Source organism: Mastomys coucha, unplaced genomic scaffold (assembly GCF_008632895.1).
Source record: "Mastomys coucha isolate ucsf_1 unplaced genomic scaffold, UCSF_Mcou_1 pScaffold15, whole genome shotgun sequence".
Taxonomy (NCBI): Eukaryota; Metazoa; Chordata; class Mammalia; order Rodentia; family Muridae; genus Mastomys; species Mastomys coucha.
This window is the reverse complement of record NW_022196897.1, coordinates 11142365-11164697: the sequence shown is the minus strand read 5'-3', so window position 1 is coordinate 11164697 and position 22333 is coordinate 11142365. Positions and strand designations below refer to the sequence as shown.

The 22333-nt window shown below is 35.2% G+C and overlaps 1 protein-coding gene across 17 annotated transcripts in view; it reads left to right on the top strand.

Annotated features, from left to right (window-relative positions):
* The window catches only part of Spopl (speckle type BTB/POZ protein like), a 76234-nt gene that overhangs the window by 30310 nt on the left and 23591 nt on the right, over positions 1 to 22333 (top strand). For 11 of the 17 annotated variants that reach the window (XM_031369205.1, XM_031369202.1, XM_031369206.1 and 8 more), the window contains 6 exons: positions 4668 to 4803; positions 4974 to 5095; positions 5362 to 5513; positions 7097 to 7224; positions 12663 to 12840; positions 12918 to 12973. In XM_031369205.1, the coding sequence (XP_031225065.1) occupies positions 4726 to 4803; positions 4974 to 5095; positions 5362 to 5513; positions 7097 to 7224; positions 12663 to 12840; positions 12918 to 12973 (714 nt within the window). In that variant the 5' untranslated portion in view covers positions 4668 to 4725. Of the gene's footprint in view, positions 1 to 4667; positions 4804 to 4973; positions 5096 to 5361; positions 5514 to 7096; positions 7225 to 8830; positions 8928 to 12662; positions 12841 to 12917; positions 12974 to 22333 lie in introns of those variants that run through there. The other 6 variants (XM_031369213.1, XM_031369210.1, XM_031369209.1 and 3 more) reach the window with 4 other exon arrangements.

Below are 22333 nucleotides of genomic sequence, written 5' to 3'. Positions count from 1 at the left end.
CCATAGAATAAGGAAGAAGTCCTTTGTTTACTGATATTATTTTAGTTATGTTCTTTTTTTTATGCAGTCTTATTTGAAGAACAAAGATAGGAAGGTCTGAATGACATTGGTTAATAGAATATATTATTTTCTTCTTTTAAAATAAAGAGATGGGTAAAGAATGCTGGAAATAATGAAGTTGAAGTACAAGGATCTCATCTTTGTCCCTTATTCTAGTACCTACTTAACATTGTAAAACTGATATTTCATTTAGCCTGTGTCTTTTGGTTGTCATCTGTAAAATTAAGAGTTGAAACAGTCAGCCTGTTGCATCTCTATATCTTTTAGAGGCAGCAATATTCTATGGAAGGAGCATGGGTTTGAAGCCAGGCAAATTTGTGTTCAATCACTTGTCAATTACTTACATTTTAAGTGTAAGATTTTAAAAAGCTATCACCAAGGAAGAAAAAAGGGACTAGATGCTGGCCTGGTGTGGATGTAGAGAAATACAGACACACTATGAGTGGTCATGAGACCTAGTACAGTCTTTATATAATCCTTGAAAGAGAGGAAAGGTGATGGTGATTGTGAAGCCAGTCTGTGCTGAGGAAAGGTGATAGTGAATTGTGAAGCCAGCCTGTGTTATATTGCCACAGCTGGAACCTTAAGGACTTTTCCCTTAGCTGTCTGATAAGTAGTAATATCTGGTACTATAAAAGCCACCCAGCAGCAGGGAACTTCTGGCTTAGTTTCTACTTGATTTTTGTGATTTCTACTTCCAAACTGTGTGGTGCCTTTATTTCAATGGTAGGGTCTAACCTTGTAGTTCAGATAAAGAACCAACATCAGTGACAATGACCTGTATTGTTTGGGGAGCCATTGAGGTGTTGTCTAGAACTCACTGAGTGGTATTCTATACCTGCTACTGGGATTTTTCATTTAATAACCCATGGTCATTAGGGAGAGACAGAATTCTACTTATGATGAATGCCTCTATTCTATTATTTTAATTATCTTTAATTAGCCTAAAAAAATAATAGGTTTCTGTATGGTTTCTTCATAACTTACTAGTTTTAGTTAGTCTTCCCTTCCCACCATCTCTGTCCTTCATTCCCTCAATCTCCTGTTTAAATCCTACTGTCTTTTAATTTCCAGTATTTCTTCCTTCTGCTTTTATACTATATATGTTCTGTCCCATTTCTAACCCTGTTAGAGATTTTTTTTTTCCCTTGCCAGTGACCCTTTCCTAACTTTCTAATCTCTATAGATATTCTAACTTGAACACACCACTCTGAAAATTCATGAAGATTATCCATGTCTGAAAAAACACGAAGCATTTATCTTTCTGGCCTGGATTACCTCACTCAGGATATCTTCCAATATTGTCCATTTTCCAGAAAATTTTAGTTTTCTTTATAGCTGAATAATGTTCTCTATTTCTATTTAGCCCAGTGATATTATCTATTTATTAAGTTGGTCAATAGTTAAGTGATTTAATTCTCTAGTTGTTGTGACTAGAACAGCAAGGAACATGCATGTACAAGTATCTCTGTGTTAGAACAGACTTTTTGAGTATATGCCTAGGAATGGTAAACATGGGTCATAATTTGTTCTATTTTTAGTTTTGGAAAAAAACCCATACTGATTTTCATAATGACTATACTAGGTCTCATCCCCACCAATAATGTATAAATATGTCTCTTCTCTGCATTCACATCAGACCAACATCTTGTTACTCCCCTCCCCCCTTAATGGTAACTATTTTATGGAATGAGATTAAACTGCATTTCTCTGATGGATAACTAAGGATGTTTAACACTTTTAAGGGTTTCTTGGCTATTTTTATTTCTTCATTTGAAAACTGAAGATTTCTATATATTTCCATAGCCATTCTTTTTTTAGTTCTTTGTATATTCAAAACATTAATTCTATGTACGGTGTATAGCTAGCAAAGATTTTCTGTATTTATTTATATATTCTTCTTTTTAGTTTCATAAGGTCTCATTTGTCCTCTATTGATCATAATTCTTGAATGACCTGAATCCTGTTCAAAATTCCTTACTTTTTACCCGTATTCTCTAATTTTTGCAGTAGCTGTATTAGTGTCGTGGGTTAAGGGCTTTGATTCCGTTTAGACTTTATATACTTATTTTGGCAGGATAAGAAATGATCAAGTTTCATTCTTCTGCTGATAGATATTTTGCTTTTTTTTTTGAAAATTTTTTTATACTCTAGATTTTATCCCCCTACACCTCCCCCCCCACTGCCTCAGTCTACCCTCTAACTGTTCCACATCCCATACCTCCTCCCCAACCCCTGTCTCCATGAGGATGTCCCTACACCCCACTTGACCTCTAAACTCCCTGGGGCCTCCAGTCTCTTGAGGGTTAGGTGCATCATCTCTGATGGAACACAGTCCAGGCAGTCCTCTGCTGTGTATGTGTTGCTTTTCTAGCAACATTGTTGAGATGTCTTATTTTCATTGGTGTATACTTTAGAAATCGTTGTCAAAAATCAGTTGGTTTAAGGGCATGTTTCCCTCGTCTGTCCACCACTTATGGAATAAGGGAGAGCTGGCCCTAGAGCATGAGAGTGAGAGAACTGGCCCTCTCCCTTGCTTGCTGCAGCATCCCAGAGAGCAGGCCTTCTGCCTCACTTGGTTATTAGCACATTAGAGCTGGCCTTGATGGTGTGGGTGTGGATTAGCCAGCCTCAAGGGCATGAGAGTCAGAGAACTGGCTCTGCTGCTTGCTGGCAGTACCATTGGGTGAGACAGCTGAAACAGGGCAGGAGAGCTTGCCCTGGTTGTGTGGGTGCCAGAAAGCTAGTGCACTGACCAGCTCAGATAACTCTAAGGCTTTGGATTGGCCTATCCCCACATCTACCCCACTGATGAACTATTAGAGTGCATGAAGGAACCAGTCCAACAGATCCAAAACTACAGGATCTCCAAATGACAAAGGGCAACAAGATAGCCAAGAAGAGTCCTAGTGAGGTTCTAGTATTGATAGTGTAACAGAAGTCAGAGGCCTGTACTAGACCAAGATTCTCTGCAATGAACATCTGCAAGCAGAGAAGTAAGGACAAAAGGGTATTCTGTGTTTCAACAGTGACTCAACTCCAGCTTCCACAATGAGACTTTTTTTGCCCTGTGTGGGGAGAAGTTACAAGGGTGAAGAGCAGGTGTGAAAGGAGAGGAAAATAAATGGGATTGGGGTGCATGATGTAAAATTCACCAAGAAAGAACCAATAAAATGTTAAAGTTAAAAGAATCAGTTGTAGTTGTGTGGGAGAACTTTTATATATTGTGGTAATATTTTTCATTTTTTGTGACTGTTCTCTTCAGTTCTCACCTCCATCTTCTTCCCCTCCTCCTGTTGTCTTCTCCTTTCCCCCCATTTTCTTCTTTTCTGCTCCGCTATCACCATTACCAACCCCTTAACTGTTTCTACCTCTCTACCTCCTCTTCTGTTTTCTCTGTTTTGAGACAGTCAGCAGGAATTTGATGTGTAAACCAGGCTAGTCCATTATCTCTAGTGAATCTCCTTCAGTTTGCCTTGTTTACCAGACTGTGTTTCTGTGATCCTTCTGCTCTCTGGCTGGGGCTCCAAGTCTGTGCCATGATTCCTGGCTCTTATTTCTTATCCGTATTGAAAATTTTTAAAGTACTTCTTCACTCATAGTTTTATATGATGGCTTATCTTTTATAGGTGTATTTCTTTCTTAATATGTCAAGTGGTTTACTCAATCTTCATTTTCTTATTTTACATTGCTGTTCTATACCTTTAGAGAGAAATCTCTTTTTTTAGTTGAAGAATTTGTCGTCTTCTGCCAAGTATTTCCCTCCATCAGACTTATGTGGTGTTCTTGATCAGTTCTTAAATCAAAAGTAGGTTCTCATTATTCCTACAGAATATTAGGGTATTCAACAAAACCAACAATGACAATAGGAGGATGGAAGATGAGAACTGAAGAAAAGGACATAGTCACCAACAATGAAAACTCTTATTATAATGTATTGATGTTTTCTCATGCAACTGCAACTAACTGATTTTGACAGAGATTTGAAAAGTACACCTCGGAGAAAAGAGATCATCTCAAACCAATGCTGTTCATGACATCCAGATAGGTTACTAATTGTTCATCCAAATTGATTTATTTGGATCAGGAATAGATAACTAGAAGGGAAATAAATCACTTAGTACATTTCTGAAGGAAACACTATGCCACAGATACAGTCTTAGGACACAACAGGTGGTCTGAGTTATTTATAGGCTTTTGTAGACATCTGTGTTCTTTGGTGAGAACTAGAATCTGGCAGGTATTGGTGACACAAAGTTACAGTGAGAACTTGGCTTATGACCCTTTGTATTTCAAGAAGTGATGGTAGAAGATGAGCCAGACATTGATGACATTATTTCTGTGGTATGGTATAATACTACATGGATATTTTTGATTTGTGATATTTTGAAAAATAGCCTTATGTAAATATTAAGCTGGTTTGCATTTCAGATTTAGATTGACAGATGTTTATGAATTTATTTATGAAAAAAATTCTAAAATTATTTAAATACTTCATGTACTCTTTCAAAATCTTATTTTAATACTAATTTCCCCAACTTTAAATGTAATCTTTCTTCCTGATTTTCTCAAAGATTGATCAATAAATTCAATTTCTTTGTTTGTAGCTAAATTATTCAAGTTTGTGGGATACTATATGAATCTTAAGACTGTAATAAGGTGGCAATGTCTCGGGAACCTACTCCACCTCTGCCTGGAGATATGTCTACTAGTCCTGTTGCAGAAAGCTGGTGTTACACACAGGTACATGCAATTTAAAATGCATTTCCTGCTTGTCACATACATTTTCTAATGATGACAAGTATAACTGTAAAGTTGTAAAGCAATTTGGCTTCATCACTCTCATTAGAGTGAATATTTGATTTGTGACAAGATTAAGCCATGAGTATAAAAATGGTTTTCTCATTTCGTAGGTTAAAGTAGTGAAATTTTCCTACATGTGGACTATTAACAACTTCAGTTTTTGTCGAGAAGAAATGGGTGAAGTATTAAAGAGTTCAACATTTTCTTCTGGCCCAAATGATAAAATGAAATGGTAAACACATTATATTTTTTACTCTTATTTTCTTGTTAACTTTGTGTTTATTGTTATTGTTGGTCTTATGGTTATTAGTATAATTTTACATTAAATTAGTAATTAATTCCTAACACAGTGGAGAAATGTTGGAGAAATGTAAAAAACTATGGGGTTATTTCAGAAGTGCTGTTGTGATATTAATTTGTAGGTAATTTCAGTATTGTCTGCCTTTTTGTTTATGCCAAATACTAAATTACTATAAATAACTTACTGTTTTATTTTAGGTGCCTGAGGATAAACCCAAAGGGATTAGATGATGAAAGTAAAGACTATTTGTCCTTATATTTGCTTCTAGTCAGCTGTCCAAAAAGTGAGGTTCGAGCTAAATTCAAATTCTCTCTTCTCAATGCTAAAAGGGAAGAAACAAAAGCAATGGGTAAGTGATTGGTAAACTAGATGAAATTTTCTCTTCATACTTTACCTGGAAAAGTCTGAGATTATTGTCCTCTCTTAATCCTTAGTCCAAAATATTTGTCTCTGCCCATTATTTAATTTCACATTTCACACTCTAGCTTAGTTGTTTCCTATGTTTTAGCTCCATAGGTATGTATAAGTAGTTACAATAATATTAAAACTTAACTGCTTCGTGTCCTAAAATGATGCTCCACTTGCCACTTGGAAAAGTAATTGCTGCTAAAAGGAGGGTTCCTGGTATGTGTCGTCAGGAAAATGACTCCTCTCCCTTGCCTTTTTGCTGGACCTTACAAAGAAATGGAGTGGCCTCATATTTTGTCACTAGACTTTTTTTTTTATAATGAATGAAAGAAAAAGAAATTTTCTCGTGGTCAGAACCTTTTAATTTCAGTGAAAATTCTTTACTTCAGAGCTGCATTAGAGAAGAATGTTAGAATATTTACAATGTGTTTAATGGGGTTATAACCTATGAACTGCCACACTAAATTGTAAATATGTTCTTAGAAATGAATCAAAGAACTGAGTAACTACATTATATGTACAGTTATTAATTTTTACATTTTCTTATATATCATTTAAAATAGAGTATTTCAGTTAAGGTTCTATGCTGATTATATAGATAATGTTGAGAAACTTGTGTATTTCATAACATACAGTTGAGTAGTTCTAAATGTTTGAAACATCTTAGACATTTATTAACATCTTTTACAAATTATACAAAAAACTTTTGGGGGGGGCTTTTATGTATGGACATTTATTTCATGAGATTATATATAAAATCCTGGGAATATGAAGGAGCCTTTTAACATTCTCACCAACTTGAGGTTTTCTATAATTCAGCAAACTTAAATCAATAGGATATATTTGCTAGGAGTGCTTAAGGGATTTCTTAAGGAATTAGAGCATTTGGTTTTAAGGGGAGAAACAAGAAATTAGTTTTGTTTTGGTTTGGTTTGGTTTTTGGTTTTTCGAGACAGGGTTTCTCTGTGTAGCCCTAGCTGTCCTGGAACTCACTCTGTAGACCAGGCTGGCTTCGAACTCAGAAATCTGCCTGCCTCTGCCTCCCAAGTGCTGGGATTAAAGGCATGCACCACCACTGCCCGGCCAAATGAGATATTTTTTAACAAAGTTTTGACGTTACATGATGACTGTTATGCCAATATCAATATGATTTGAATTTATTATTTACAGGCAACAGTGTGTGTGTGTGTACATGTGAATGAGAATGTGTGCATGTGTATCTATGTGTGTCCTTTCCCTTTAGGGGATTTGATGGCTTAAGAGATTCAGAAGTCTTTTTTTTTTTTTTTTTTTTTTTTGAGATTCAGAAGTCTTAATTTAAGTTCAGTGACTGTGGCCAAATTTTGAGGAACAATGAAATGGTTTAATTCTCCTTGACACATTTCTTCAGATGCCTTTTTTATACTTGTAGCTCATACATCATAGTGAATATTCTAGCTATATTCTATACATCTATATTTCTTTACCATTAAGAGAAAAATTATCTTTGATTCTTGTTTGATTTAAACCTCTGTTTTCCACCAGAAAGCCAAAGAGCATATCGATTTGTACAGGGGAAGGACTGGGGATTTAAAAAATTCATTAGAAGGGATTTTTTGCTTGATGAAGCTAATGGTCTCCTTCCAGATGACAAGCTTACATTATTCTGTGAGGTAAGTATGTTTTTATTAATACATAACTCCATGGTTTGTTTATCGATGTGGAAAAAAGTGCGAACTAGATTAATACAGAGTATAATTTTAAAATGAAAATGATTGGTTTATTTTACAAGGTTTCTTTTGTAAGTTCATTTTTAGAAAAATCTGACTAAAATTATCTTATAAATCAACATGGTGTTTTATATTTTTGCCATCTAGTTATTTGCATAGCTATACTACCACATACTAAATATATATCATTGTGTTTGTTTAATATTTTCTTTGTTTTGAATAATGCTGACATAGCCAGCTTTATAGATTAATCTGATACAACTTTATTACGCACAGTTTATAGTTTGAATGAAAACTCATGTGGAAAACATTGGGAAGCCTTCTGGTCCTCAAGCTATTGGATTAATGTAGTCAAATCTGTGTTAATATTCTAAAAAACAATTCTGATATCTTAATTATGTGCACATATATATAGGCATAAGAATATATGCTTAATTTATATTCATAATAAATCATATTTTGAAAATTGTATTTCCTCTGCCAGGAATTTACTCTTATGACTTGTGCTGAGTTTAGGTTTAGGTTTGCTTATGTCATTTTTATCTTTGGGTAGTTTTAGTTATATAAAATCATGAAATTCAACTTTTGGAGTAAATTAAAGGGTAATAGTGTTTCTAGTACAATTTTATTGATATACTTAAAGTAGCAGATGAATTTCTTAAACTATCATATATATAAACAATATATACTTCAGCAAGTTAATGTGAATAGATGAATATAGTAACTTCCTTAGCTACTGAAGTAGCTTTAGTCTCTGTAATCAATGTATAAAAAACTTAAAAATTACAAACTCTGTATCATTGTATTGTATCATTCTTAAGTATGTATAGTAATTAAAATATGACCAGAAAAATACATATATAAATGAACTGCATAATTCATTTGTTATAAATAAAATTATTGGATTGTTTTCTTATCATTTCAAGGGGCTAAAACTTGAAACATTTGTTTGTAGTAATCAGGCATTTAAGTAGTATTTTAAATAGAAGTTATACTGTTTAAATTTTGGCCTTTAATCTAGATTCTTGCAGAATTTTAGAATTGATCTTAATTTGAAAATGTTAGTTTTTTTTTTTTTAAATGTCATCTTAGAATGTAATGGTCCTTAAACATTATTTGAGCTGAAAACACAATCAAACAAAATGGCCTGTAGTTTTGACTAGTTATTTAACCTTTTTTTAGAAAATAATCTGCATTATAGAACTGAAATAATGTTTGTTAATAGGTGTTTTTCTGGGTGTATGTACTGGAACCTAGACAATTAATAAATTCAGAATTAAGGCTGAAATTAATTTTAAGATTATTCAAGTATGTGTGTTATGTTATCAATATGCTAAATAACACATTCTAGTGACCCATAAAACTTATTTATGACGTGTTTTTAAGGTAATCCCATTTTTAGATCTTGAAATGTGCTTTTCACTAGCCCAGAAATTATCTCTTGGGCACTATCTTTTTAGTATAGATGGGCAAAATCATCTTTAATTGACATTCTTTGTGCCCTCCATCATTCCTTCCACTCCTCTCATGGATGCCCTTCATTCTACAGCATCTCCAACACTGCTTGCAGAAGAGGTGGAAGCATTGCACTGCCCTCCCTAAAGAACTGGCACCTCCCCCTCCACTGCAAGTGGTGCTGTAGACAGGTAAGGCAGCTGGGTGCTACTCTTTTTGTGCAAGACATAGCTTAGTCTTGCAGTCTTTGTAGTGGCAAGCATTAGGTGAAAAATCTCTTAACAATGTAAACAGCTCTGTTTCCTTTCTCCAAAATAATGCACAAACAGGAATTAAGAATAAATTGGAGAAATAGAATACTAGTGAGAGTCACTCATATTTTGAAACCTTAAAAATTTTTTAAATATTATTGATAGTCTACAGATCTATGACATTCCTTGAGAAACATATAGTTAAAATAAATGAGAAGCTTTTGATAAAGCTGAACTCATTTTTTCCTAAGGACACATAAAAAAAAATCCTATTTGATAAGGTCTCTTTGATAAGGTCTGTTTAATACATATGATAATATGTAGAAGATGGGTTTTATTTTCTGAACTCACAGCTGTGAGAAATGAAAAGTTGACTACCCTGTTGCTATGACCAGAACTTCTAAAATGGGATCTTGAAACCCCCAAGCTCTTACTATCTCCCTTATTTAGGAGATATACAAAACTGGACTTTTAAAGGCATCTGCCATTTGGAGTCAGTCTAGAGGTTAAACAAGTAATTGATTCTTATGACAACATTGTAATACTGTACGGGTTTAGAAACAGCTCCCTTTCAGGATAGTTGTACAGGATTCAGGTTTTTAAAAGTTAGAACAAGTACTGTTCATTCAAAGCAGAAAAGAAGAACTAGATTTGTGAACTAGATTCATATTCAGTTATTCCCCTCAAATGTCCATCTTCATTATGAGCTGTGTTCTTAGGGTGAACCATTGGCAAGTTTAAAAAGAGAATTGTCCTGTGTTAAGTCAGTAGAGAATCTCAGCCTTCTTCCTGAATTTTCTTTCTAGGTTCCATAAAGTTGTTCATTATCTGTTCTCGATGTTTTTATCATTTCAAATTATAGATATCAAAACCGTGAGAACCCATCACTTCTCAACTTTATTTAGGTCATTAATTTCTATTGGAATTGAAATGTGTGGTTGCTTTGATAGCACTAGATAGATATGCAAGGATTACAAGTCCTTTACATTATGATTGCTTATAAAGAATATAGCTGTACATCACTACCACAATGATAATGTCTCTGTTTTCTAATTCTTTTATATACTTATTTTATATATGATTGTGTGCCTTCTGCTAAGTTTTTATATTAAATGTGTTAGCGTGTTAGCGTGGGGCCCAGGGAGATAATTCAGTGGGTAAAAGCACTTGCCACGTACATCCTTGATGACCAGAAACACATAAAAAGGCAGTTGTGGTGGCATACGCCTATACTCCCAGTAAATGAGAGGCTGAGACGAATCAGACTGAGACTTATGATCTAGCTAGAAATAACATGATAACAAGCCAGATTCAACCTCAGAAACAAAGGAAGGAGAGAACTGACTCCTCAAACTTCTCATTGATGGTATGACACTTGTGCATTTGCAGTTCACACATACATACATGCATGCATGCAAACAAACAAATGTTATATTGAATTATAAACAACACGTAGAATTTAAGAAATCTTTTCTTATATAAATTGTGACCATATTTTTATAACTACTGTATAATTTATACAGATAATTAAACAATCCAGTTCTTTCTGCTTAAAAATTTCAAGAGAAGTTATTAATATAAGCAGCTAAAATACAGTATATGTTAAAAATGATTGCTAAATAGAGTATGTATTTATATCAGCATATTTCATTTGTGTATCATTGTTTTTTGATAAATAGTAAAATAGGGCAATGAAGATCAGTGGACCATTTTTTCTCTTTGAAGTTACCAGAATTTTAGATACTTTTAATTATGGAAGTCTTAAGATAGAACCTTTGTGTATGGTTTTACGTACATAATATCTTGGTCCCCATATTTAGAAAATAAGATTATTGTAATAAATACTTTTGTTCATAATTGTTAAAGGTAGTAGTATAAGGTAATTTTACATATTAAAAATAACATGTAGTATAAAGACCTTAGGAATCTGGAGGTATATGGAGCCTTTTCTGGTATAGACTATTCATGTGATTTACATTGCTTTATTTACCTAAGGATACCAGTTTGAACTGTCTATAAGATAGAGTGAGTGAATGGATCAAATTACCTCTATGCCACGTATACTTCCAATCTAAATCTTGTCTAGCTTTTTCTCATATGTGTGTAGTAACAAATGTGAAACACATTTTTATATACTAGTGTATCAGGTCTCTAAACCTTTTAAACAGGACCATGTATATGCATGTTAATAATATGCTCCAGCTTATCTGTTACACATTTTCATTTTCTGCATGGTTTATTGTAATACATGTTTCCTGCATGGTGTTTTGTTTTGTTTGAGACAGGGCTCCTTACTGAACCTGGATCCTCCTCCTTTGGCCTTCCCAGTGTTATGATTACACTTGCTGCTGTAAAATATACTTTTTTCACTTGGGTACTGGAGATCAAACCAGATCTTAAGTTTGCACAGCAGACAGTTTGCCGACTGAGTCACCTCTCAAGCTCAGTGTGTACCCTTAAATTACATTCTCAAAAAATCAATTCATTTGTCTACTGCTTTGTAAAAAATGATCCCATTCCCAATATTTAGTACTCAAGAGCATAACTAATATAGCACATGCAGTTTACATTTTAAAAATTGTTCATTTACTCTGAACTATTTGGTTTGTTAGTTGAAGTGTTTCTTTTATGTTGCTGTTCATTGTAATGTGAAATTTCCAAAGTAATATAATGGAGTGCTTTCTTTTAAAGATGGTATGAAGATTTGATTTAGTAAACAGTGATTTTTTAATGGGAGATTTACATAAAAGCAGTGTCACAGTTATCCCAATTCTTACTTAATGTTTCACAGATAAATAAAATATATGCAAATTGAACTAAAGTATATTTGTATTGAACTCACGTTTGACTTTCTAGAAAATTTCATGAACTTTAAAAATTACAGTAGGAATTCTTTTTCTTAAGTGTGTCTTTTACTTAATTTAATTTAAAATTTTAGATCAATTTTAGCAGATATTTGAATCAATTCTACTGTTTTTGAAATGTATAGGAATTTTCTTTTTATATTTACTTTATTTTATTATGTGTGTGGGTGTTTTGCATCTGTGTCTCTATACCACTGACTGACTGGTGCCCATGAAGGTCAGAAAAAATTGTTGGATCCCATGGAGTTAAAAATGGTTGAGAACTGCTGTGTTGGTGGTTCTGGAACCCATTCCTTTAGAATGGCAGGCTGGACTCTTACCTGAGTCCTCAGCCATTTCTCTACTTCCAAGTTTCTAATTTTTATATAATAATAGTTGTATGTCTTTGAAAATTATGAAAGTTGTACATATAATAAAATTGAAATGTTAGTAGGTGTGCAGTATAAGTGAAAAAAAAAGAAAATTCCTTCATAAAAATGTCAACTCCGTAAATCTGATGATGCTGTGGAATTTCTAGTAAGAAAGAATTTTGTGATTGTAATAAATAAACTTTCTAATTGATTGATAAGCTATTTATTTACATACAGTGTTACCACTGAATAAGATTTAGGTTATATCTTAGTTCCCCCTAGGCTATTTCTCTTACTCATATCATTAAATATGTTTTGAGGGTATTAGGATTTGGGATTACTAGGTATTAGGTACATTGAATTAATCAGAATGTCTTAAATTTAATAAATAAAATGTATATATAGTAACAAATGATTGACAATGCTGTATGAAAATGTTTCCTTGTTGTCTTCTTTATTAGGTGAGTGTGGTCCAAGATTCAGTGAATGTATCAGGACATACAAATACAAACACTTTGAAGGTGCCACAGTGTCGACTAGCAGAAGACTTAGGTAATCTCTGGGAAAACACAAGATTTACAGATTGCTGCTTTTTTGTGAGAGGAAAAGAATTCAAAGCTCATAAGTCTGTGCTTGCAGGTACCTTTTCCTTTGGATAATAAAACATTTTAAAAGTAAGTCTGTGCATTGAGTAATGATGCTTATTCTTGTTATAGCTCGATCTCCAGTTTTTAATGCAATGTTTGAACATGAAATGGAAGAATGCACAAAGGTAAATATTCTTAAAAGGCTTCATATTATTTAATTTGTATATATGTGTGTATATAAAATGCACAAATTAAAAATATGTGTGCATGTTCTTGTTCTCAAACTCTAAAAGAAGAACTTTAGAAGCTGGGGAAGATGTGTCCTCTAATAAAGCAGCAAATGCTCTCAATGTGGATGCTTACTGAACATTGTAAGGAACAACTTTTTTCATGGTCTTATTGCTAGAGCACGTCCTAGTATACATAAAGCCTTGTGATTCGTCCCTAGTGAGAGAGAGGAAGGGGAAGGAATCACACTAGGGATATTATTGAGTAACTTCTGGATTCCAGGGCATAAATTGTTCCCCCCTCCCCGCATATGGACTTATGTTCAAAATTTTTTGAATTATGTTTTTTAATAAATCGACTTAAAATAACAAATAGTAGTAAGCTTTATGGAGTTTTTTTTTTTCCCATTGCTTTTGATTATCCTTTCCTCATATCTTCTCCTGTAATCTCTGATTCATTCCCAATGTAAAAAACCTTTTCAAACATCCTTAGTATTTTTTCTCTCAACTTTCATAGAATATGTTTTCTACTACTCTCCCCTCCATTTATTTATTTATTGTTCCACTTCCACTAATGGACCCATTCTAAAAGTTTGCATAGTCTAAGAACTCAAAGGTAGAATCCTGAGAGAGACCATGGGGAGTTTTTCTGTTCAGGTCCTTATTACTTCATTTAATATGTGGTATTTTCTAGATCAATCTTTTTATCTGAAAATTTCATGATTGATTAATTAACTAATTAATTTTTGCACCTGAATAAAATTCCAAAGTGTATTCTCTGCTTGTCAGTTGATAGTCATCCAAGTTGCTTCCATTGCCTGGCTATTGTGAATAGAGTGACAATGAGTTTGGATATATAAGTTTCTCTGTAGCCAGGTATTCATTCCTTTAGATATTCCCAGGAATGATATAGCTTGGTCATATGGCAGATCATTTAGAAACATCCACACAAGGTTATACCAGTCTGTATTCCCATCAAAAGTGAATAAAGGGTTCCTTTATTCATATTCTCATCATAGTTTTTGATTTTTTGATAAAAGCTATTTTTGACTGGGATAAGATGGATCTCACAGGAGTTTTAATTAGTATCTTCTCAGTGGCTAAGGATATTGATTTGTATTTCTTTTAAGAATTCTGCTTTAAAGCAAGGTCTATTTAATTGGGTTGTTTTTTGAATTTTAGTTCTTTGAACATTATAAATATTAATCTTCTATCAGATGCATAGCAGACAAAATCTTTTCCCATTCTTTAGATTATCTCTTTGTTCAATAGTTTCCTTTGATGTGCAAATTTTTAATTATAAGAGGTCCCATTTGTTGATTGTTGACATTATTTCCTGAGTAACCAGAATCATCTTTACAAAGTCCTTTCTTGAATCTGTGTATTTAGTGCCTTTTCTGCTTCTTGATCCTTGTGTGTTCTCCTGTGCTCTTCTCCAAGCTCTTTGTGTCTCTCCTTTTTCTTCTTTCTTTCCTTCCCTCCCTCAAGCAAGGTTAGAAAGCAGGGTCTAGTTTCAGTCTTCTGCATGTAAATATCCAGTTTTCCAACACAGTTTATTAAGGATGCCTTGTCTAAAATGTTTTTGGCATCTTTGTCTGTAGAGCATGAACTTACATTTGCACCATTTCTTTTTAATCTTGCATTGATTATGTGTCTGTTTCTGCGTCAGCAGAATGTTACTATTACTATGACTCTTTAGTATAACTTGAAATCATGTATTGTGATACCTTCAGGAGAATACTTTTTATTCAAGATTGTTTGGGCCATGTAGAGTATTTTATACTTCCAGGTGAGTTTTAAGAGAGTTTGGGGGGGGGGTTGTTTGGTTTTCTGTTGTTTTTTTTTTTTTTTCTTGTTTTTTTGTTTGTTTTCCTACTTATGTTGAGAATAGCCCTAGCATTTTATTGGGATTACATTGAATCTGTAGATTTTTCTTGATAGGATACCTGTTTTCTTTCTTTTTCTTGGAAAACTCTGATCTTTATTTCATTGACAAAAGGAATTCTGAGAACAGTGTACATACTAGACACAAATAAAATACTGGAACCAAGTGCTGTGGCTTGATTGTTTGGAAACTCACTCTGCAGACCAGGATGGCCTTGAACTCATAGTCACATGCCTCTGTCTCCCAAGTGCGAATACTATAGGTTATGCCACTACCTTCAGCCTCTAAATGCTATTTTAACTCAGCTAGTACATGCTAGTGGGCTGGTGGTTCAGTATATGAGATATCTTAGGGTCCAGTTGAGACAGCAGGTCTTCCTATGGGGCTGCTCTCCTCCTAAACTTCTTCAAGCCTGTCCCTAATTCAACCACAAGGGGTCCCTGAGTAAAGTCCATTAGTTGGGTGTAAGTATCTGCATCTGTCTCGGTAAGCTGCTTCTAAGGTGTCTTAGAGGGCAGCTATGCTAGGCTCCCGTCTGTAAGCACACCATAGCATCACTAATAGTGTAAGGCCTTGGAACCTCCCCTTTAGTTGGATCCCAATTTGTGCCTGTCACTGCACCTCCTTTCCCTCAGGCCCTTTTCCATTTTTGTCCCTACGGTTCTCTGGGTCAGAGATTTTTCACTGTGGAATGGCAACCCCAACCCTCCACTTGATGCCCTGTCTTTCTGCTAGAGGTGGACTCTATAAGTTCCCTCTCTCCATTGTTGGACATTTCATCTAAGGTCCCTCCCTTTGAGTCCTGAGAGTCTCTCACCTACCTGGTTTCTGGTACATTCTAGAGGGGTCCCCCCAACCTCCCATCTAACCAGGTTGCTTGTTTCCAGTCATTCTGCTGGCCCTCAGGGCTTCACTCCTGTCCCGCCACACACTGAAATACCTGATCATGTTCCCCCTTTCCCCTTTTTGTCTCCTCTCCTATCCAAGTCCCTCCCTCTGTCTGTCCCCTGTGATTGTATTCTCCCTCACAAATGGTATTGAGGCATCCTCACTTGGGCCCTTCCACTTGTTAACCTTCTTGAGTTCTGTGGACTGTATCCTAAGTATTCTGTACTTATTTGACTAATATCCAATTGTTAGTGAGTACATAACATTTCATGTCCTTTTGGGTCTTAGGTACCTTAATGAGGATGGAACTATTTTCTATTTCCATCCATTTGCCTGTGAAACTTACAATGTCCTGGTTTTTAATAGCTGAATAGTATTCAATTGTGTCAATGAACCACATTAACAGTATCCTTCCATTGTGTGACATCTGGGTTATTTCCATCTTCTGGATATCATAAATAAGGCCACTATGAACATAGTGGAACATGTGCCCCTGTGGCATGGTGGGACATCTTTTGGGTATATGCCCAAAAGTGGTATAGCCTTGTCTTCAGGTAGCTCTATTTCCAGTTTCTGAGGAAAACCCAGATTGATTTCCAGAGTGGTGGTATCAGTTTGCAATCCCACCAGCATGTGCTGTCACCTGAGTTTTTGATCCTAGCCATTCTGATTGGTGTAGTAGAATCTCAGGGTCATTTTAATTTACATTTCCCTGATGACTGAAGACTTTGAACTTTTCTTTAAGTGCTTCTCATCCATTCAGGATTCCTGTGTTGTGAATTCTGTGTTTAGTTCTATCCTCATATTTTGATTGGATTATTTGGTTTTTTGGAGGTTACCTTCTTGAGTTCTTTATATATTTTGGATATTAGCCCTCTATCAGATGAGGGGTTAGTGAAGACTTATGCCCAATCTGTAGGGCGCCAGCTTTTCCTATTGAATATGTCCTTTGCCTTATAGAAAGGCACATGACCTTATGGAAAGGTATGTGGTTCTCTCCTTTTGGTTTTGTTGTGAGATGATTACTATCTTATTTTCTCTTTGGTGCAGGTACCCTCATTGTGTTGGAGTTTTCTTTCTAGAATCCCTCCATAGACCTGGACTGGTAGATAGTGTTAAATTTGGTTTTGTCCTAGAGTACTTTGGTTTCTCCATGTATGATTATTGAGAGTTTTGCTGGGTTGTAGTAGTGTGGGCTGGAATTTCTGTCCTGGCACTTCTGGCTTTTAGGGTCTCTGGTGAGAATTTTGGTATAATTTTGATAGGTCTGCGTTTATATTTTACTTGGCCTTTTTCCTTTACAGCTTTTAATATTCTTTTTTTGTTTTGTGCATTTAGTGTTTTGATTGTTATGTGAGGAGAGGATTTTCTTTTCTGGCTTAATCTATTTTGTGTTCTATAGGCTTCATGTATGTTTATGGCCATGTCTTTCTTTAGGTTGGTGAAGTTTGCTTCTATGATTTTGTTGAAAATGTTTTTGGGTCCCTCAACCTGGGAATTTTCATTCTCCTCTGTTTCTATTATTCTTAGATTTGGTCTTTTCATTGTGTCCTGGATTCCCTGGATGTTTTGGGTTAGGAGTTTTTTTATGTTTTGGATTTTGAGTGTTGTGTCAATATCTTCTTCACCTGAGATTCTCTCTTCTATCTCTTGTATTCTGTTGTTGTTGCTGGCATCTTTATTTCCTAATAAGACATGAGCTAACAGACTAGATTCCCAAAAGGCTCCAATATTTTGCTGCATACAAAAAAAAAAAACACACACACACACACTTCAATAAACAAAGACAGACATTGCCTCAACTAAAAGGCTGGAAAAAAGTCTTCCAAGCAATTGGTTCCAAAAACCAAGCTGGAGTTGCCATCCTAATATTCAATAAAAGTTTCAAGCAAAAGTTTTCCATTTTCAGTGTTGCCTCCATTTATGTTTTCTTTATTGTTTCTACTTCCACTTTTAGGTCTTGGACTACTTTATCAATTCCTTCACATGTTTAATTGTGTTTTCCAGTATTTAAGGAATTTGTTTCTTCTTTAAGGGCTTCTACCTGTTTACCTGTGTTTTTCTTTATTTCTTTCAGTGAGTTATTTATATCCTCCTTAAAGGGCTCTTATGATCTTCATGAAATAGGATTTTAGGTCCACTTTTTGATGTATCCATGGCTTGCTGTGATGGGAGAACTGGGTTGTAATGATGCCAAAGTATATTGGCTTCTCCTGCTTATGGTCTTGTGCTTGCCCCTTGCCATCTGGTTATCTCTTATGTTAGGTGGTCTGGGTATCTCTGTCTGGAGCCTGCCTCTTGTGTCCCTGGGTTGTTGCAGGTTTCCTGGGAGGCCTGTGGCCCTGGCTGTATTAGACCTCCTGGGAGGCCTTCAGATTGTGGTGTCTTTAGAGGGACTTGCTCTCAGGTGATCTGTTGGCCTTGCTGCAGCAGATCTCTTGGTAGGCCTTCAGAATGTGGGATCTTCAGAGGAACAGATAAGCTGATTATCTTCTCCTGAGGAAGACACAGACCAGAAAGGGGTTGTAACTCCAGTGGGGGTGGTGGTCGGGGTGGGTCTGAGTCTGCTGGGCTCCTCAGGATTCCTAGCTGTTGAGGTTGTTTGGGAGGGTCCCTTAAGTGTTGCCCTGTGTGCTGCAGATATCTTGGCAGGCTTTAAGACTGTCAACTGTTTTTTTTAAACTTAATCCTATCAGTACACATACCTGAAGGTCTCTCTATTTTGTATTATCTTCAGTTTTTGACATTTATTTAGGGTTTTACAGTTTTCATCAGAGAGCTTTTTCATTTTCTTGATTAGGTTTATTTCAGAATATTTTTACTCAGGCTATTTTGAATGTGATTGCTTTCCTGATTTTTTTTCTTAGTGTTTGTCATAGGTGTATAGGAACATTACATGACTCCTGGAAGTGTTGCCTGTTTCAGGTCTCTGAAACTTCCAAAACAAGATTTCTATTCATTCTCCTGGCCCTCTGGGTTTCTTGTCTTTCAGCACATCTGATCCTGCCTCCCATTCCCCCCCCACCCCCCACCCACTTCCCTCCCTTCTCTGCCTCTTATGACTATTTTGTGATTCAGGCATCCTCACTTGGGCCTTTGTTCTTGTTTAACTTCTTTGGTCGGTGGGTGCATCATGGGTATTCTGTGCTTTATGGCTAATATTAATTTAGGACTCACTTTGGGTTAGTTTATTTCAGGGTTGCTCAGTTCATCTTTTTGAAGTACCAACTTGTAGCTGCCAGCGGCTATGGGTTACTTGGGTTCCCGAAAAGAAAGATGGGGCTACAAGGGTAGGATGGTGAGAGAAGAATAATGAGACCAAGACAAAATTTCTGATCAAGGTCCAGTGTTTACTTAGGAGTCTGAGTATATAAAGGGAGGGGACCCATCCCCCTCTATGCCAGGTCTAGTTGCCAGTCTTTGGCTGCAGGCCCTCATAGCACACGTTTTTCCCATACAGACCAAAGCTACAATATGCACTTAATGCTTTTCTTCATCAAGATGAATAACTGCCACATCTGAGCTTTTCTGAAGTTGAGCCTACATGTTGGTAACTGATCTGCTTGAAATACCAAGTCAGAAGTTTAAAAGCAGCAGGATTAACTTTGTCTGTGAGATGTCCCAAGCACTCAATAAAGTTGCAAATTAGCAACCATCAGGCCCAAGCTCTGGCTTCCAGGTGTGGGGGAGGTGGCTTTGAAAATCAACAAAAGAACTGTTACTCAGGAAATAGTGGTAAGAGCCAGGTAAGGTGGCTGATAAAGATTTCTAGCTATCTTCATAATTGGAATCTCCAATATTGGATTTAATTCTAGACCAGTCCATGATTGTGTCAGAATAACTAGTCATATTATAGGAAATAAAAGAGTCATTATAACTCCTCCTTTTGATTAATTTTTCTATGTTCTCTGTCTCACAAAGTCTAAAAGCTTGAAGCAAGGCAGTTTGTTTAATCTGTGACATAGGCAAGCAAAGTTGGGTCAAGAACATACACCCAGTACAGCTTTCCTGTCATCATTCTCAGGGCATTCAGCAAGCTTACAGGTCCTCGTTATCCTTTGTGTCAGCATGTCACACCAATTTCTCTGGCAGCTAGCAAGCTCCTGCAGCATTCTGTGGAAAAAAACACAAACATGCCCTTTTCCCCATATTAAATACCTGATCAGGATCATGCCATATGCAATAAGTGGATCCTTCCGTTTCACCTAGACATGAGGATGCCTAGTTTTAGGATGCTATAGACACTCAGCAAAGAGTTCCTTGGCATCCAAATTTTAAAATTTTAAAAATAAAATGCGTGATTTAAATAATGTGCATGGGGATATAATCCTCCCTTTTTTGTTTTTTAAAAGGCCAGTTTTTCAGAGTGCCATGCACATGTTTAATAATTCTTTGCCTCTGAGAATTATAAGGAATCCCAGTAATATGGATAACATTATATTATTGACAAAACATCTCAAATGCTTGACTGTAATAGCCAGTTCCATTACTTGTTTTAATCTGATTAAGAACACCAAGCATAGAAAAATAATATAGGCAGTAAGCAATTACATTTTTAGTTGCTTTTCCTGTTAAGGCAGTTATTATTAGAAAGCCTGAAGAGGTATTAATAGTCACGTGTGCGTATTTTATTTTTCTAATATCAGAAATATGAGTATCCATTTGCAATAATTGATTAAGTATAAATTCTTAAGAATTAACACAGGTAGTACAGGTAGAAACTGAGGACATTTAGAACAAGTCTCTACAATTTGACACGCACATTATCTAAAAATAACAAATTATTATCTCATTACTATTTTGATGATGTAAAGAATGAGATTATATGACCAATTGTTCTTGTGTATGGCCTATAGTCTACCTGGGATACAAATCGGGTGTGTTATTGCCTTAAGGGGTCTTATCCAGGCATTCTAGGATAAGTTCTTAAATGTCCAAAGACAGTCCTTTAAAGGGACAGTACTTTCTCTTGAGTTGTATATGCATAAACAATTGCAGATTTTGAGAATTAGCAGTATCTAAAAAGGAAAAATTTTAAGCAGTTGTAAACCCTGATATATATATATATGTGTGTGTGTGTGTGTGTGTGTGTGTGTGTGTGTGTGTATATGTATATATGTATGTGTGTATATATGTACACACACATATATGTACATATATATATATGTATACATATATATGTATGTATACGTATATATGGGCTATCAGTATACAAATTAAAGCTTCGTTTTTCAACATTTCTAAATAGTGGCTTCAGCACGCAATTTAATTATTTGTTCTGAAATAGAGGGAAACTCACGAGAATAAACATATAATCCAATCACATATAATTTTCTCCCATAGAAGGGCTATAGATGTATTCTTTATGGGCTGCATAAATAAATTCATAGGAAATGTAAAAGCATGTATATAAGCAAATTTTAACAATTTGTCTTTTGGATAATAATTATCAATTTTGCCTAAAAAGTTTAACTATGAATTGGCTAAATATGAATCAGTATTCTGCAATATCTAATTGAATTATTGTTTGAAACAAGGAATAGATGTCTCATCAAGTTTTTAAGACATTTTTTCCAAAATACTTTCATGATTTTATCCTATAATTCTTTATTAACACCATAACAGCTTCATAATAGGATGTTAAAACTTTACTTGGAGATGAGAAAAGATGAATCCACATTAATATTCTCTTTTGCCAAAGAATTGCTGTGGGCACATAGAGTAACAATAACGAACATTTGATTGCAATTGATTACAATTGACAATAATTGATTACAGAAGCTTCCTCTACTTTCTTTGTCTCTCCCCAGTTAATTTGCATCCACCTTGAGAACATTTAACAAAAGCTTAAGTCCTTTTGTGGTGAGCTTAAGGTGAGGTCTTAGCCAATTAACATATCCTGGAAGCTTTTGAAAATAATTTGAAGCAATCAAATCATCTTTTTCTTTCTTGAATTTTGTGTACCACACTTTTTCTATGATGTAACTGATATCCCAAATATTGAAAAAGATATTGCCTCTGAAACTTTCCTGGAGCAACAACTACTCCAAAATTTTTAAAGCTTGTGGTGTAAGAGCAAAGGTAGTAAAATTTCTTTTTAGAGGGACTAGATAGTAAACAACATACACTGAAAAATTCAAAATCTTAGCTTCTAGTACTGAAGCAGAGAGAAAACAATTTTTACATAATGTAAGGCTATTAGCCATTTTTAAAGGTATTTAAAGAAAATTTTAAATTTCTAATGATTACAAACTCACTAGAAGCAAGCCCTTTACAATTACCAGGATGCAGAGGAAAAAAACAACCTTCTAAATACACAATAATTCTATATGGAGTAGGTGTAGCCCGCATAGTCATCTCGCCAGGAAGAAGACACGCGGACACACTAGGTTCCTTCTGCAGCGACACGTTTACTACCCTCTCCCAGAGGGAAAAGAGACCAAGCCAGTAATCCGCACTGCTTATATACACCACAGTGTGCGTCGTGTCTGCCCATGATTGGCTGTTCGCTCATTACCCTATGTGACGCCCCAGAATGGGCCGTG